A 16,431-nucleotide genomic window follows, 5' to 3' on the forward strand; every position below is an offset into this window, starting at 1 on the left:
TGTGTATATATTTAACGGCCGTGGTTCGTGACTTGCACGCTTCCCACCGATCCCTACTGGGACATAGGCCGCCGAGGGTTAAGCCTCGGGCTTCAGGTCCTATCAGATTTATATACAAATAAGAGACTCTTTGGCGCATTTCCATAGCTGCCGTGGTCTTAAAGGGAGATCCACTTCCTAGTGGGTTTTGGGTATTTGCCAGCTGCAATGGTCCACCTACGCTCCATGACCCATCATTCTACCACCATCATACTTAAGCAGTGAGTTTGAAAAGAAAAAGGGAAGAAGGAAAGAAGGAAAGAAAGAAAGAAAGAACAAAGGAAAAGAGAGATATAAGGGGGAAGTAGGGCTGACTTAGCTAGGTGCTAAGGAGAGGTTGGCAAGGACAGATATCCTCAAAGAAACGGGTCTCTGCTAGCCATGAGGCTAGTTTTCGTGTTCCTTTCGCAGTACCTAAAAGAAAAGAGATAACTTTAGAAGGCGGTCCAGGTGGATGAGGAGCTCATCTCTTAGCTATATAGCAGAAGAAGAAATGTAGAGGTGCTTTTTGTGCTCCACATCGACAGAGAAGATAAGCATCATCATGATTAAAGCGCTTGTGGTAATCCGTAAAGTCTCCATGACCAATATAGGCTGCTATGATATAGCCAAGGTTAAGTCGGTTAAGTTGAAGCTCTCCAGGGCGTTTAGGAGATGTAGTTATTTCTAGATCTTGGTATGTCTATGGTGCTACAGTCTGCCACCGTGTCTGAGCAGCGGAAAGAGATTGAGTCTTGGCGTATCTCTTTAGCGAGGCATATGAGGACTTGTATGGAGAGGGGGGGATAGAAACAGCTCCTTCCTTGGCAGCGAGATCAGCTGCTTCATTCTCAGGGATTTTAGTATGTCCAGGGACCCATCAGATTTGGATTGATCCACTTTTGGTGTGTGGAAGCCTTTCGCGTAGTGGCCAGGCGGCTGCAAGGGTGTGAAAGGATTCAAAGACCTCTTGAGAGGATCCTGTAGAGGGGGATAGGAGGCGCGTGGCAACTTCCAGGTTGTCAAGACAGATCCATAGGTTAGTAGCAAATTGAGCTGTTGGGTATGCTATTGCTGCTTGAGCACCAGCTAGGGCAGCTTCTACTTCTATGTCAAAGACCTCTTTCCCATGTCTGTATAAGAGTGAGGAGCGGAGAAACTAATGATGTGCTTAAATTCTAATATAGCTACCCCCTGCACATCCATCTATTAGCCTAGATCCATCTGAAAAGATTACAATATCCGAGCTAGGGATGGTGCGTTGAAAAGCCGTGAAATTAGCCGCTGCCTGTTCCTTAGTGCGTCCCATGGGAGCTCCTATTCAGGCTAGGGCACTCTTGCGTGACTCACGAGGGTACCAGGGAGCATGTTGTAGAGGGTTTATTTGTTCAGAGTTAGGGAGCGCTAGCACTCGGCGGGCAAATCGACTGGTTTGTCGGCCATCTCTGGCTATCTGTTCTGCGCGTCTTCGGAGTGGGTGGTATGGATTAAGACGCCATAGGCGGACCAATATTTAGAGGGCTATTTAATCTAGTTCAATTTCTAGTGGAGAGAATCCAGACTCTCGGTATAGAACAGATATTGGGGTTGTGCAGAAAACTGGAAGGACTGCTCTTGCGCCTGCTAGTATTACTTTGGTTAGTTTCTCAAGATGTTCTCTAACTCAATTTGAAATTTGAGAAGGCCCAGGGCGAGTACGTCCTAGCCACCAGGTTTCTGCGTCATAGTATACTTTATGGAGTACATAGGCTGATACAGCCTACTGTAATAAATAAGGTTTGACTCCATGGATAGTATTCCCTAGAGAGCGTAGGGCATTAGCCACAGTAAGGGCTTTAGATGCTGTTTCACCAACATGCTATTTAAATGTTAGCTTTTTGTCAAAAAGGATTCCTAGCTAGCGTAGATATAGCCATTTAGTATTTTCTGAGATTATAATAGATCCAGCTTTTACTGAAGGTGTGTAGGTTGGGTCCTGGTCTGCTTTATGTTGGGAGAAGTGAAGAAGCTCGTATTTATCTAGTGCAAATGTAATGCCCTCTGCAGCGCCCCAGTTTAGAGCTTCTTGTAGTGAGTCTGATAATGCTTCGCAGTTAGTAGCAAGAGATGTTGAGATTGCCAGGTTAGCTGCGTCATCTGTGTAACCAAATCTGTTCCTTGGGTTTCCTAGACAGAATAGGAGCGCTATGTAGAGCATAAAAAGAATGCCAGATACTGGGGATCCTTGTGGAAGACCGCAGGCAATGTCTGTTGAGGGGCCAATCTCTCCATCGAGTTAGATCTGGACTGATCGCCCAGTAGCAAAGGAGGCAATCCAGAGAACAAGATTAGTGGGCCAGCCCTGCTCACGTAATCTGCGGATGAGTCTGCCGGGAAGCACGGCATCAAAAGCGCCCTTGACATCTAGGGTAAGGAGTGAGGCAGTCATGCCTTAATTTAGTGCTTGTTCAACATCATGTGTTAGGCATATGGTTAGATCATTTGTAGATCTTAGTGGGAGAGCCCCAAACTGTTGCCTTGCTAATACTTTGTAGTGTATAGAGATCCATGCCATATTCCGTGCCACCAAGCGCTCAAGTCCTTTGCCAAGAACTGATAGGAGAGCGATCGGTCTGTATAATCTAGGTGAGGACTAATCAGTCTTTTTTGGTTTCTGGATAATTGCTAAGATTGCATGTCGAAAGCATTTTGGGTGATAACCAATCTTTAGGCACCCTTGATATAACATTAGTACCTTGTCCTTGATCAGAGGCCATGCTACTTTGAGTATGCAGGTTGGGATTTCGTCTGAGCCAGGGGCTGTGTTTCCTGCCTGAAGTACTGACTCCTCCACCTGTGCCATTGTTATATCTGGGAAGTAGAGACTAGTGGTAGGGACTGCTGGGGAGTCCAGAGGTATGTCTCCTGCCTCAGCCGAGTTTTGGAGAAGATTACGGACTAGTACGTCTCGTTTCTCATGTATAGTAACTGCTGGGAAGCTGTTGGGTCTCAGTGGATCCTTCAGTGGAGGGCTTCGGAAGGGGCCTATAGACTTATGCCATTTACTCATATTGAAGACATCCTTCATTTATGTTGCCGTAGAGAGCTTATCTCGCCAAAATTGTCGTTAAGACCATCTAGTTATCCTGCGGAAGTCTGTCTTTGAGCAGAGGCCTAAGCAGTAATTGTGTAAAGCTTTCTTGCAGTCTTCATTCCACCATGGTTGTCCTATGCCTTGTGTCATGGTTCTCTTAGCAGAGCCTCTATATGCTCCTTGAGTTGCAGATGTCAGTTTTTCAGCAAGGGCATCAAGATCTTCTTCTGCTGCGGCTGAGCTCTTGGTGCCAGCGAGATTAGAGGCGAGGAGTGAGAGGAAGGAGGTGTGGTCTAGTGTGTCAAATCTCAGTTTCTGGGCTGTTTCCTTGTATCTCTGATCCCATGGAACAGTGGTGATTAGTGGTTGATGATCTGAGGTTGCATCTAAGTGGCTCGCTATGCTAGCTTTGGCTCCTGCGAGTGCCAGAGGGCTTGAGGCGAAACTGAGGTCTAACACGTTACCCCTTTCATGTGTGGGACAGTCTATGTCGGAAATGAGTACTAGACCCTGGAGATCCAGCCAGTTGATAAACGGCTCTGCAAAAGTTGTAGGGCTGCGTTGTAGCGAGGGTTGCCATCTGTTGTGTAGTAGGTTGAGATTGCCTGCAAGTATTGTTGTTTGAGGGAAATACACCTCTGGCAGGGTTGTGAGAGCTTTCGCGGCTTCACCTGCTCTGCTGCAGCCTGCTGGGGCATTATAGATGTTAACTATCAGAGTGGACTTTCCTGTGGGCGAAAAAATCTGAAGGAATAGGAGATCCGAGGCTTCTTTAGTGTCAGTTGTAAAGGGGCGTAGCTGGGAGGTCCGAATGCCTTTCTTCTTTCAGATATAGGTGAGGACTTGTGGTCGGCTACTTATTGCCCAGCTATTAGTTGGGGAGAAGCATTCATATGATAGATGTTTTTTAGTGATCTATCGGCTGAGGTCTTTGAATATATATAGTTCTTGGATTAGGATAATATCGATGTTGCTAGTGTATGCCAATATGAGGGCTATTTTATGTGCCTCTGGCGCGTGCCCTACATTTAACTGTAGGATTTTGAGAGGCGCCTTTTGAGTTGGATAGTGATAGATTATAGCTCCTGTTCAAGAAGAGAGGCAAACTAGTTTTGTGGTTAAGGGGTTATAAAATGGACTGCACGAGCTGTAATGGGAGGATCTTCAGTTAGGGCGCGAGGTAGGGGGGTTACTGAACGGAAAGGAGAGATAATCTCATAGATTAAAGGCTGTGATGGCATCTCATCTAATACCATAGGTGTTTCTTGTGTGCCTATGGAGAGCTAAGAGCTACATCCTCCTTCAGTTCGAGCTTTTGCGAGGTTTATGGCGTAGGATTTACAGATCTCTGTTTGTTAAGCTTTAGTATATTTAGTATTGCCTTTAGGGCGTAGAAGGCATTCTGTAAAATCAGCTGGATGTAATCTATGGCAGTGTATACATCTAGGAGGGCATTGATGAGGCTCTAGGGCTATGCAGCAGTTGATATGGCCCTCTTCAGTATGCTCTAAGGAGCCGCATAGTTGGCATTGGGAGGGGCGTGCACAGGATTATACATTATGCCATTTCCAGCATCGTGTGCATTGAATAACTATTGTTTTCTTAGAGAGGTGACAAGCATTGGTGATAGTGCTAAAAAGACGTAGCTGGATAGGCAGTGGTGATTTCGTGCCTTCTGGGAAGTTGACAAACCAGCTTGAGGAGAGAGTATCAGGGTTGGCAGCGCTTGTAGTGGTCTTGCTAATAGATATAGGCTTGAGCCCTGTTGTTTCGCTAATTTCTAATGATAGTAGTGTAGGATTGACAGGGATTAGAGAGTATTGACCATCCAAGATTTGGCCAATTTTCCTTGGCACGTTGGTGACTTAGTACGAGACCCATCGGGAGCTGCGTTCTATCTGGCAGTTAACAAAGAATGCAGAGATAGTCTCTTTTTAGGCCTCAAGGGCTAGGAGGGCTTCTGGAGATGAGGGACATAGTGCAAAGCCAGTCTTTGTAGCTTGGACTTCTTTTAGTGCTGCACTATTTAAGTTTAGTTGAGATTGTAGGCTAGAGTAGATAGCGTAGGCTTCCATTTTTCTGGCTGCGTGGTCAGCTGGGAGGCGTACGAAGAGCCGGATGTCAGGAAGGGGTTGTTTCACCAGAGGCATAGGCTTTTTAATGGAGGCTTTAGGGTGAGTGGTGGGAGTTGATTTGACCGGGGTATATTGGGTAATAGTCGCATAAGTTGACTGGTTAAGACCTGAGGGGGGACGTGAGGGAGGGGGTGAAGAGGGTAAGGGATTTGGGGTGGGGGAAGAGGAAAGGGAAGGAGACAGGGCAGGTAGAATGAAGGTCGTCGAGATACCGCTGATATAAGCGTTGAAATGTTGTTGAGCTACCGAGGCGAGGTCATCGCTTAGAGCGGTGAGTGCTCTCAGTAGGTGAGGAGCAAGGCCGGTGGTTTGGCTGCGGTGTTTATCAAGGAATACAGCTATGGGGCTGAAGATCTTCTGTCCTTCAGAAGCTCTTGTTGTGGCTGCAGACGTGGATTCCAGAAGGGCTGTCTGTAGAGGGCCGTCTGTACCAGGGCCTTTACGCGCCATGGTGTTGCCGGGCGCGTTGAGACGCGTCAAAGGCTGCACTCCTGGGAGCTAGGTGGTAGAGAGGGTTGAGGATTTTGAGCCTCCGACTGTTTGATATAAATAATTATAAGGAAGTCCCCCCAAGAACGAGGGGGACGGGGATAGCTAGCTAGATATACACGGCACGCACGTGCCGCGTCAGACTAACTATATCCGGTGCCAAAACGTGTAGGGTTTGATATTCACGTTCCGACACTTACACAGAAGAAGAATTCGTCAAAGAGGCAGAGGAGAATCCTTACTATCTCTTTGCCAAGGTCCTCCGTCGACAACAGCACTTGCTCCAACTGTATGAGGAAGCTGCTGCCGCTCACAATGAGACTCCAGGTGGAGTGGATACCAATCAGAATCAGAATCAGAAAGAAGAACTTACCCGACTTAAGAAAGAACTAAAAGAGGCTCGTCGCGAGGCCAAGCAAAATACCGACGATATTGTTAAACTGTAAGGAGAACGTGACCAGTATATGTAAGCTTTTGCTAAGTTACACCTTCAAACTGGTGGTAGCGAGGGAGGTACACCAAGACCAACCTTCATGTTAAAATCCACTAAGTTGCCTAAGGGAGCGAAGCTCTCAGACAGTGTCGATCCAACCTTTAAATCTTGGTTGATTGACGTGGAAGGGACCCTAGAGAGCAATGCGGATCACTACCCAAATGCAAAGGATCGAATTCTTTTTGTGAAGAAAATGTGTGAGGGTCAGGTAGCCAAGCATTTAATGCCCCGTCTTCGCAAGAACTCTCCTCATCCCTTCATGGATGCTAACGACATATTTGACCACTTAAAGACCATTTTTGAAGATATTAATTGAGTCACTAATACAAAAGCTAGATACTATGCTCTTCAGATGACAAGCAAGATGAAATTCCAGGATTTCCTAACTGAATTCACTCACGAAGCTCAAGAATCCAAGACCGACATTCAATCTTGGAAGGAAGACCTTTACAGCAAGCTGAGCTTTGAGCTGCAGCATAAGTTGACTGATGAAGCAGATGACCCGGACCTTGACTGGACTGGTTTTGTAAGAAAAGTTATAAAGACAGCAAATCACCTTAAAGCAATTTCTGCTGTTAAGAGCAAAGTACGCCGTCACAGTATAAACACGAATTCAAGTGCTAGTTCCAACGCCAGTAAATCTATTTGCTTAACCCCTGCGAACCATTCCTCCCCTGCTCCCTCTGCTGCCGGTAGCAGTTCGTCAAACAAGGATGGTAAGAAAGGTGAATGGGTGGATAACACAGCTCATGCTCTGCTTATAAAAGAGGGCAAATGCTTCAAATGTCGCCAAACTGGTCACATTGGTCGAGATTATCCCAATAATGATAAGCTAGCTGCAAAGAAGAGTTTGGACCTTAAGAAGCTGGAAAAGATAGATGAAGCGAGCTCAGCTAACTCTAATTTGGAATCGGAAAACGAGTAAGCCCAGGGAAAGTCTCCTTCTTAGGCTCAATAGAAGTCAGCATGTGTGATATAGATCTCAGTCAATTGATTGGACGTGAAAAGGATAGTTTCACAATACTAATTCAAATAGCGAAGAATACACATTCAATTACTGTATGGGCACTTGCTAATACTGGAGCAAATGGACTAGCATTTATAGATACCAATTTCGCCATATTGTTGAGCAGATTCCTCAAGGTGAGGACTCATCAGTTAGAAAATGAATATGCCATAAGAGGATACGATGGCAAGACTGCGACCCTAATTACTCATACTATCATATTCACGCTCATTATGAATAGACGTTGCCAGCTAGACGTGCCATTCCTCATCGTCGATTTAGGCAAGCATAATATAATTCTAGGCAGGATATGATTTACAAAGCATAACATTCTCGTGGACTGTACAAAGAAGCGACTGTTATGGCCAGAGGAAGTCTCTTTAAAGGATGAGATTGTTACCAAGGGATATGTGCGATTGCCTCAGCAGATTCTAAAGCAACAGAATAAAATCAATCCTGATCATCAAAAAGATGTTGACTGACAAGACTAGGCTTTCAAGAAGCAATAGCTAAGACCTGTTCCTATGGAATATGGCTGATCATACAAGAAGAGCTATGAGGCTACACTCCTAAGGATGAACCGATTTATCAAGGAATCAATGAAGGATCAGGAGGATCTGCCTCTATTTCCAATTTGAAGAAATCCTGAAGCTTATAAGTTAGTAGAACTTAACATTGCTATGATTGGGGGAAACAGTTTCCATTGCTTAGTGCAGTAGAAGAAGAGTCAAATCTTCTTTACCAGCTTGTATGAGATTGATAAGATCATTAAGGATAAAAAGACCCCAGAGGAAAAACTAGAAGAAGAGGAAATCAGGAAAAAGCTACCAGCTTACCTGAAAGACTTTGTGGATATCTTCTCCAAGCATGAATCGGACAAGTTGCCTCCACACCAGCCTTATAATTATAAAATCGAGTTGGAAAAGCCGAACAAGTTGAGTTACAACCCTCTCTATAAGATGTCGAGAGATGAACTGGAAGCAGCGCGAGAGTACATTATCGACAACCTGAATAAAGGATTCCTTGAGCCTAGTAGCTCACCATTTGCAGCACCAATTATCATGGCATCGAAGCTGGGAGGAGGATTGCGTTTCTGTGTTGACTACCGCAAGCTCAACCAATTGACTAAGAAGGACTGGTATCCTTTACCACTGATCGATAAGGTTTTTGAGCGTCTGAATCGAGCACGCATCTTCATGAAGCTTGACATTAGACAAGGTTTCCATAGGATTCGTATGGATCCAGACTCTGAGGAATACACTACTTTTTGGTGTCGATATGGTACCTATAAGTATAAAGTCATGCCCTTCGGATTGACCAATGGTCCTGCGACTTTCCAGCGATTCGTGAATAACGTCTTTATGGATTGCCTTGATAGATTTCTGATTGCTTTCGTGGACAATCTACTCATCTATAGTGAGAACATGGTAGAGCATCAGATTCATATGAAAATAGTGTTGGAACGACTCCAAGCTGCTGGATTATAAGCAGCAATTCACAAGTGCAAATTTAGTGTGGAACGAACAAAGTTCCTAGGTTTCATCGTAACTAAGGATGGCATTAAGGTTGATTAGGAAAAGATCAAGGCCATCACTGAGTGGAAGGCTCCCACCACTGTTTTTGGCATTCAGTCTTTCTTAGGATTCTATGGTTTTTATTGGAAGTTCATACAAGGGTATAGTCGAATAGCAAAGCCATTGAATTACCTAACATGGCAGGATGTACTATTTAAATGGACAACTGAGTGTCAAGAAGCTTTTAACAAACTAAAAAGATGCCTTGCCAGTGCACCTGTGTTATGTCACTATCAGCCCGAGTTGCCTTCTCAATTGGAAACTGATGCTTCAGATGGAGTTGTCACTGTAGTATTCTCTTAATTACAAGAGGATGGTCACTGGCATCTAGTTGCATACTTCTTAAAGACAATGACCGACACAGAATTCAATTATAACATTCACGATAAGGAGCTCCTAGCAATTGTGTCAGCCCTAAAAGAATAGAGAGCTGAGCTGATAGGCTTGCAGAGAGACGAACAATTCAAGATTCTTTCTAATTACATGGCTCTGCGGTACTTCATGACGACGAAGCGCCTTACCGCTAGACAAGCTAGGTGATGCAAATTAGTAAATCAATATCACTTTATTATTAAGCACCGTCCAGGAAAGGAGAACACGCTGGCGGATGCATTAACTTGGAGGGAAAGCACTCCAGTTAACCGCAAGAAGGGGCGTATGCAGCTCATATTGCCAAAGAAGTGCCTAGGGCCTTCGCCAGTAAAAGATTCATTAAGTGTGGTCGAAGAGGAAGAAGGCGGGGAAGATAATAATGAGCCTCCTAATTAGGGGAGTGTCGAGCTATCACCAATAGACACTATCATAGATGTTATTTCTAGAGTCATCGCTGTAAACACAAGGAGCCCTGAATGTGAGCAATTCTGAGAGCTCGCGAGAACAGGAGATGAGAACTGGACATTGCACGAAGATGTCTTGTTATTCAAAGATCAGGTGTTTGTTCCAGATGAGGGGGATCTTCAAGCTCGGTTACTAGATAAAATCCATTATCAACCATTAATAGCTCACCCAGGCAAGAACAAGATGAAGCAATTAGTTCAAGCACGTTACTATTGGATTACCTGGAACAAAGATGTGGAGCGATATGTCGACAACTGTATGACATGCAAGCGCACAAACACAAGGAGAGACTTACCGCCAGGACTATTGAATCCATTGCCAATCTCTAGCAGACCGTGGCAGCATATCTCCATGGATTTTATGACCTATCCTCCTGACAAGATAGGCTGTGACACGGTGTTCGTGGTGGTTGATCAGTTTGGCAAGACTCCAATATCTATACCGTGCAGTAAGAATGTTGATGCAAGAGAGTTGGCTAGACTCTAGATAAAGTACGTGTACGCTCATACAGGATTACCGGACTCTATTGTGTCGGATCGTGGTCCCCAGTTCGTGTCGGAATTCTAGAACAAGGTATGCTATATATTAGGAATCAAGATTTCATTATCTACAGCGGATTATGCTTAGACCGATGGGCAGACGGAGATCGCAAATCAGTATTTGTCCCAACGCCTGAGACCATATGTTAACCACTTTTAAGATGATTGGTCGGAGTGGTTGCCAATTATTGATTTTGCGGCTGCTTCATTGCCTTAAGATTCCACAGGGTTGTCACCATTTATAATCGAAAAGGGGTTTTAACTAAGGATGTCGTTTGACTGGAGGAAACCAGATCCACCAAGGAAGTTCACTGTCAACGAGAAGAATGCGCGCGTGTGGGTAAAGCAATTTCAAGAGATTTGGGACTTTGCTCGTGGTAATCTAGAGATAGCGCAACAGTGTCAAAAGAAGCAAGCTAACAAGCACCGACGAGAGGTTGACTTTGACGTGGGAGATGAAGTTATGGTATTGATGAAAGGATGAAGAATGGATTGTCCAAGTCAGAAGCTCGCAGACCAAGCTGCAGGTCCCTACAAGATAATCGAAAAAGTTGGCCAGGCCTATCGATTGAAGCTAGATGAAGGAATGTAAATTCACGACGTCTTTGCACTAGAAAAATTGCGGCGTGTGTCATCGACCGAGCCATTGAGGGGTCAGATTTTGGAAAGAGCAAAGCTGGTGGAGATTAATGGTTAGCAGGAGTGGGAGGTGGAGAAAATCCTTGATTCGAAGATGAGATAGAATAAGCTTCATTATCAGGTGAAGTGGCTAGGCTATGATCCCGATCCAAGGTGGTATTTGGCGGCGAATTTTAAGAACGCACCGCGTCAATTGAAGTCATTCCATAATCGATATCTAGAGAAGCCGGACCCTGGTGAACTTACAATAATGGATTGAGGCAGCAGAGAGGAACGAATTTGTTAATAATGACAAAAACGATAACACGATAGAGGAGTTGGAACTGAGCGCTTGGGGGCAAGCATCTTACAGAGGGGGGAGTAATGTGACGGTCAGTAATGAGGTTATTCGTAGAGTTCGGTTTACGTAGTCACATGCTAGGGTTATGTAGAGGGGTTCGTGATTCTGTTACGTGATCACGACAATACATCTTGTTTACAGATAGCCTCATATTCCTAGCTTTTTCTTTCTTTCTCCATGTTTGGTATTCTTGTACTTAGCTTCCAATATGACTATTGAATGAGCCCTTACACTGTGACTCTTTTAATTCGAGTAGTATATAAATTGTATTTAAAGTCACCGGCAGCAACTATACTTGGTATCAGAGCATCTCTTTTCGTTAGACGCCTCGGGAGGGGTTGCCCCAGCACAATGGTCTGTCCAGTAAAGCCGTAATTTATATCCAGGTAATCTCAATTACTTCGCCGCCCGTACCGTGCCGCATTCTAGGCACTGCGTTACATACACGCCACCCCCTGCACTACGACTACGCCGTATGCTAGGCTAGGCGCTTTATTCTAGCGTGCTCATGTACTACTACATTGCATGCACTGTGCTGCCTATACTATGCCATTTAGCTGCGAGCTGCAGTAGTTAGTATTTCTAGGAGCTGCAGCGGGAAGCCACGACCATGATTCCGTGTTCAGTCTGGATGCATACTAGAAGTTGTGTTATAATTATTGTTGTGGTTTAGTGATAGTAGGGTCCGGAAGTGTTGCCGCCTCCATAGCCATTAACCTACGGAGGTACGAGCAACCCCTCCCGAGCTGCACCGTCATCACCATCGACTGCGCTGCATAAGTCAATGGCTGCTGGATAACTAAATTGCGAATATGGTACACATTACACGAATAATCCCTGCTCTACTCTGCAGCTGCGTAAATTCAGCTTTCGGGAGGGGAAAGGCGGGGGGTGGCTTGATGAAGATTCTGGCTTATGCTATTGGAATATCTACTTTGGATGCTCTGGGGGGACTTTGGCTGGAGTTGGAATGTAGAATTATTTGTTCGCAATGTGGCCTGTTGGCTAGAAAATCCAAACTTCCAGCTTCAGTGGTACACTCGAACTATGCCAAAACAAAGTGGCCAGGACGGTGGGCATCGAAAGAGCCAATCTGAAACGCTGCACAAGACAGCCTGTGATCGGTGCAGAGGCCAGAAGCTTCGATGCGTGTGGGAACCCAGATCACGACAGTGCCAGAGATGTGAGCGAGCAAAGGCTGTATGCTCGATATCACCTCCACGGCCCATGGGTCGTCCAATGGCCGTTTCGTCGCACAACAGGAATGCACAGCGTGAGATGGGTCATGAGGTACACCGTTTCGAATCGCCATGCCCTCCAGAAGCATGTGTCCCAACGAACGATGCGAGCTTCTCGGTGGACGACACCACCCAAGCGGACATCTCCTGGGACGCTTCGTTTTCGTCTCTAATGAATGACGGCTGTCCCTCGAATGCCTACATTCAACCAGAGTCCTTTGAAGTGTTCAGTCCGTGAGTCCCCATTACGTTCCTCTGCTGGGTGATTTTGTTGCGGGGGACTTGCGAGCTGATGACAGAGCCCAGTCCTCCTGTGCCGGGGTTCTTTGACGCGCAAATAAACATTGGCAACTCCCCAGGAGTGCAGCCCTCTGGGCAGCCGGCTGGAAACTACCATGATAAAGCTGGCGAGATCGCAGAAGACACCAGCGATGACATCCAGCTATGCAACCTCACCATAGCGTTGAGCAGACATCCCTTACACCCCGCAGCCATGTCTGCAGCACCTCCGTTACTCCGTCGTAAAATCGTGCGTGTGGCAGATTTGGAAATCGGAAGATTGCTTTCAATGACTGCTCAACTGGCCCGCATTGTGCCCGTCAACGACAACGCATCCTATCCCAGGCAAGCGCAATCCACAATCCTCCTAATCCTGAGCTGCTACTCCCGTCTTGAAGCGATGTTTTCGAGTGCCGTTGATGCACTCCGGGAACTGCAAAAGAGCGAGAAGCCGCTCGACGATTCCCATCCCCTCATGACGGGGCTCGTTGTGGATGGTTTCTCTCTGGGGACTAGCCAAGAGCTCCAAATGCGCTTCATCATTCAACTTTGTGAACAGACCCGTGAAACAATCCTCCAAGCCACTGTGGGACTTATGGAGCCGGATTTGATTACATTGCATGGCATTGGAGTGGCTATTGGAAAACTGCTGTCCGCTTGAATAATGGCATCAATAAGGCGTGTTGAATGCATTCTACAGCAATGTCCCTCTTGAAGTATCGGTTATCTACGTGATAATAAACCATCATCTTAGTTTCGGTCAATTAGTAGCCAAAGTTCGGTGAGACGTTGACTAAAGTATGCGAATAAATACGAGGCCAGCCCTAACCCTAAACGCACTTAGCAAAAAGACCGTGTATTAAGCGGTAGAAGCAGCTCAAAGCATGTGTACGCTCTAGCTAGCGATTAATACACACTCTGTCAATCCCAAGCGCTTCATCTAAGAATTTAAACACACGGTGCTGCAATAACGGCCATGCCCCGGACTTGGCCTGGGCCCCCCCCTCTGCATACGAATTGGCAACCCATATCGTCTTTTGGCTCTCGCTCACGTTCACCAGGTTTTTAACGATGGTATTGATGCTAATCTCCGGGAGGAACGACGTTGAATCTGTGGTCCCTGCTGTCACGAGCACCGGACATTGCACTCTTGCCAGGTAGTCTGGCTTCTTCGTCCCATGACTGCCCTGCAACTTGAAAGTATACTGCTTCATCATGCGAAGAGTGGATCCGGCATTCGGTGTGCCGAACATTTGCTGTGCAAGCGCGAACTGGTACTTGGTCGCCAGGTCTTGCGCTCCATGTGCCTTGACGGCCCAGTCGATGATCCAGTCTCCAATCCAGCCCTTCTCCCACGGCGCTACCATCCACGAAGGCATGCGCGCCATTGCCAGATCCCACATGTCGTAGAACGGGTCGATCGCGGCGCATGCCTTGATGCGATGTTCCGCCGCACCGCGCAAAGCCAGATACCCGCCGAGCGACTGGCCCGTCACGGTGAGCGCGTTGAGGTCTAGCTCTGCTTGTGGATGGTTGTGAGCATACAACTCGATAAAGTTGATCACCGCATCAAGCACCGCCTCTCCGGCGGGCTGCATGGGCACACCGTCCCTCCTGAGAACAAGGCCCTGCCCGGGTCCATCAAACGTCAGAACCGCGTAGCCCAAACCGGGTCCCTCGGAGACGGACAGAAAGTACAGCTCCTCTTGCGTAGAATCTGCGCCGCCACAACAGATGAGCACCGGCACCTTGCGGCGGCCCGGTAGGCATTGAGAGGGACTGGGCTGATGCAGCCACCCTGGCAGATGGATCGTTCGGCCATCTGGCGCGGCGGAATAAGGGATCTGGACTCTGGACACGTTGTGCGGTACCAGTGCCATCGCTCGCTCAAAGCAAGAGATACTGCGCTCATACACCTGCAGCAGGTACCGCTGCTCTGGTTCCGGCATGACAGGAAACATGTATTGAGCACACCGAAAGTAGTTACTCGCTCGCAGAAACGCGTTGCACGCTAGATTCAGCTGTCCCGACTTTCCAATTTCCTCTGCAAGAGCCTCTGTCTTTTCCGCTCTTGCAAACCAGCAATGCTGCCAGGATGCGGCATCATTGGGTTCAATCTCAGAGACCGTCTCCAGGAATTCCGCGGCATCGCAGCCGCCGGACGGCGTTGATCCCAGCAGCCGCAAAAGTTCCAGATTGTACCATGCATACTGGAAGTAGTGGTTGCGCGCAGAGTAGGAGAAGAATTCATGCATATTGTTTCCAAGGGTGATTTGTTGTAAGAGAGTATTATCTATATGGGAAGCTACACTGATGTCCCTCGAGGGAGCTCTCCTCGTAATAACCCTAGCCCTAATCACCGAAACAACCACGCCTTCGGTCATCAAAAGGGGCCGAAATCACCAGCTGGCCGAAGTACGACCGAATTTGTCGATATCGATGCATGAAATCGGTGTTTAGTTATTAATGGAGCGGTTACTCTGATTTAACAGGATCATTATAACCAGGTTTGACATTCCGCCGAGTGCAGTGTACTAGTCAGATGCATGTAGCTAAACAGTAGATGAGCCGTATCCGACTCAACATCCTACTTCGCAACCGAGACAACTAGTTTGACGCCACTTATTTTCCCCTCCTGCATTGTTTGCAGCCCCTGCTGGACCGCAGAAACCCAACTCCCTGCGTCGTCATCGAGAACTTGGACTGGATGGGCTCGAAGTTGTCCGGATTCCACGAGTTCTTCCACCAGGGCGTACCATTTCCTCCCGAAATCCCTGGCAGCCGGATCGGGCTCAAAGCTGTACTCGCCCATGTCGATGCGCCGGCCAAACATCAGCGGGCCCATTGCCCAGCTGGAACGCACAGTTGGGCGAGACGATGTTGCAGCTGCAGGCAGTTTCTCGAGCGACACGTATCGGCCGCCAGCCCGGCCAATGGCTTCGTAGCAGAGGGCCATGGATGTCACTGTGCCGATGCAGTCCAGGACGAGCGACAGGGAATTTCTCGTGTAGGCCTTGACCTGTTGGGCGCATTGCGGAGAGTGATAGTCGAAGCACGCAACCGCTCCATAGCTCTTTGCCAGGGAGTTGTTGTGTGGTGAACACACTGCGATGGGCGTGTATCCTGCGCTGGAAAGAAAGAAAGAAAGAAAATTCAGCGGGGAGGACGAAGAACACGACTAGGATTGCACCACGCCCTTACGCTTTCAGCACTTGCAAGGCCATTGTTCCGCAGGCCGAACTGCCACCGTACACTAGGACGACTTTCTTCGGATCATTTGCGCTGCTATTGCTGCCACCAGTGACTGAGAGCGAGAGACCCATTTGGCAGAACAACGCCAGACCAACTGCACCCACACAGCTGCCTCCCACGGCCGCAGCATCGTGCCAGTTCCAGCCCGTTGGAATTCGGAGCAACACGGCAGGATCGGCTTCGACGAACTGCGCAAAGGCGCCCCAGGCTGGGTGTCTGCTGTTGCTTCCATGCACTGCGCCGCAGACACGATCTCCGACCACCCAGGGAGCGCGCCCCGGTCGCTCAATGCGGTTTGCCTCGCATCCAATCTCGACTATCTCGCCGGCAAAGTCGCATCCAACGATGAGTCCGGGCTTGTTCACCAGGCGCGCCATTTTGTAGTCACTCGGATTTAGGGCCACGCTGTATACCTTGACGAGGAGCGCATCGGGGGAGCAGGACGGCACGGGAATGTTGTGGGATGCCACAAATGAGCCATCGATGCCAGTACGGACTGCTGTTTGCGACTGCGCCATA

The 16,431-nt window shown here is 47.5% G+C and overlaps 8 protein-coding genes across 8 annotated transcripts, besides 6 other annotated features; 2 read left to right on the forward strand and 6 right to left on the reverse strand.

Moving 5' to 3' along the window:
• Window positions 1-5: part of a microsatellite that runs on past the window's edge.
• Window positions 6-270: 265 nt separating this feature from the next.
• Window positions 271-324: a sequence feature (GA-rich).
• A 262-nt stretch (window positions 325-586) lies between these two features.
• Window positions 587-4,054: a mobile genetic element.
• TSTA_023130 (uncharacterized protein) lies at window positions 1,916-2,446 on the reverse strand (the record flags this gene model as incomplete). The annotated part of the gene is made up of 2 exons (XM_002484448.1): window positions 1,916-2,184; window positions 2,368-2,446. The coding sequence occupies 2 exons, from the start codon at window positions 2,444-2,446 to the stop codon at window positions 1,916-1,918; spliced, it is 348 nt and encodes a 115-aa protein (XP_002484493.1).
• On the reverse strand, window positions 2,546-3,062 carry TSTA_023140 (uncharacterized protein; the record flags this gene model as incomplete). The annotated part of the gene is made up of 2 exons (XM_002484449.1): window positions 2,546-2,630; window positions 2,745-3,062. Coding segments are annotated over 2 exons (403 nt in total), but the record flags the coding sequence as incomplete, so codon positions are not given.
• Window positions 3,125-3,789, reverse strand: TSTA_023150 (uncharacterized protein; the record flags this gene model as incomplete). The annotated part of the gene is made up of 2 exons (XM_002484450.1): window positions 3,125-3,671; window positions 3,728-3,789. The coding sequence occupies 2 exons, from the start codon at window positions 3,787-3,789 to the stop codon at window positions 3,125-3,127; spliced, it is 609 nt and encodes a 202-aa protein (XP_002484495.1).
• A 971-nt stretch (window positions 4,055-5,025) lies between the features above and the next one.
• Window positions 5,026-5,676, reverse strand: TSTA_023160 (uncharacterized protein; the record flags this gene model as incomplete). The annotated part of the gene is made up of 2 exons (XM_002484451.1): window positions 5,026-5,333; window positions 5,439-5,676. The coding sequence occupies 2 exons, from the start codon at window positions 5,674-5,676 to the stop codon at window positions 5,026-5,028; spliced, it is 546 nt and encodes a 181-aa protein (XP_002484496.1).
• Window positions 5,336-5,411: a sequence feature (G-rich).
• Window positions 5,677-8,017: 2,341 nt separating the features above from the next.
• Window positions 8,018-10,633: a mobile genetic element.
• Window positions 10,433-10,854, forward strand: TSTA_023170 (uncharacterized protein; the record flags this gene model as incomplete). The annotated part of the gene is made up of 3 exons (XM_002484452.1): window positions 10,433-10,630; window positions 10,670-10,752; window positions 10,779-10,854. The coding sequence occupies 3 exons, from the start codon at window positions 10,433-10,435 to the stop codon at window positions 10,852-10,854; spliced, it is 357 nt and encodes a 118-aa protein (XP_002484497.1).
• A 1,336-nt stretch (window positions 10,855-12,190) lies between these two features.
• Window positions 12,191-13,321, forward strand: TSTA_023180 (uncharacterized protein; the record flags this gene model as incomplete). Its single annotated transcript, XM_002484453.1, has 2 exons — window positions 12,191-12,615; window positions 12,688-13,321. The coding sequence occupies 2 exons, from the start codon at window positions 12,191-12,193 to the stop codon at window positions 13,319-13,321; spliced, it is 1,059 nt and encodes a 352-aa protein (XP_002484498.1).
• A 169-nt stretch (window positions 13,322-13,490) lies between these two features.
• TSTA_023190 (alpha/beta superfamily hydrolase) lies at window positions 13,491-14,915 on the reverse strand (the record flags this gene model as incomplete). The annotated part of the gene is made up of 2 exons (XM_002484454.1): window positions 13,491-13,555; window positions 13,619-14,915. The coding sequence occupies 2 exons, from the start codon at window positions 14,913-14,915 to the stop codon at window positions 13,491-13,493; spliced, it is 1,362 nt and encodes a 453-aa protein (XP_002484499.1).
• Window positions 14,916-15,247: 332 nt separating this feature from the next.
• TSTA_023200 (alcohol dehydrogenase, putative) lies at window positions 15,248-16,430 on the reverse strand (the record flags this gene model as incomplete). Its single annotated transcript, XM_002484455.1, has 2 exons — window positions 15,248-15,788; window positions 15,862-16,430. 2 exons carry the CDS (start codon window positions 16,428-16,430, stop codon window positions 15,248-15,250), a joined length of 1,110 nt encoding a protein of 369 aa, XP_002484500.1.
• Window positions 15,792-15,811: a microsatellite.
• Window position 16,431: the final 1 nt, after the last annotated feature.

The sequence above is a fragment of the Talaromyces stipitatus genome, genomic scaffold, assembly GCF_000003125.1.
Source record: "Talaromyces stipitatus ATCC 10500 scf_1105507295549 genomic scaffold, whole genome shotgun sequence".
Taxonomy (NCBI): Eukaryota; Fungi; Ascomycota; class Eurotiomycetes; order Eurotiales; family Trichocomaceae; genus Talaromyces; species Talaromyces stipitatus.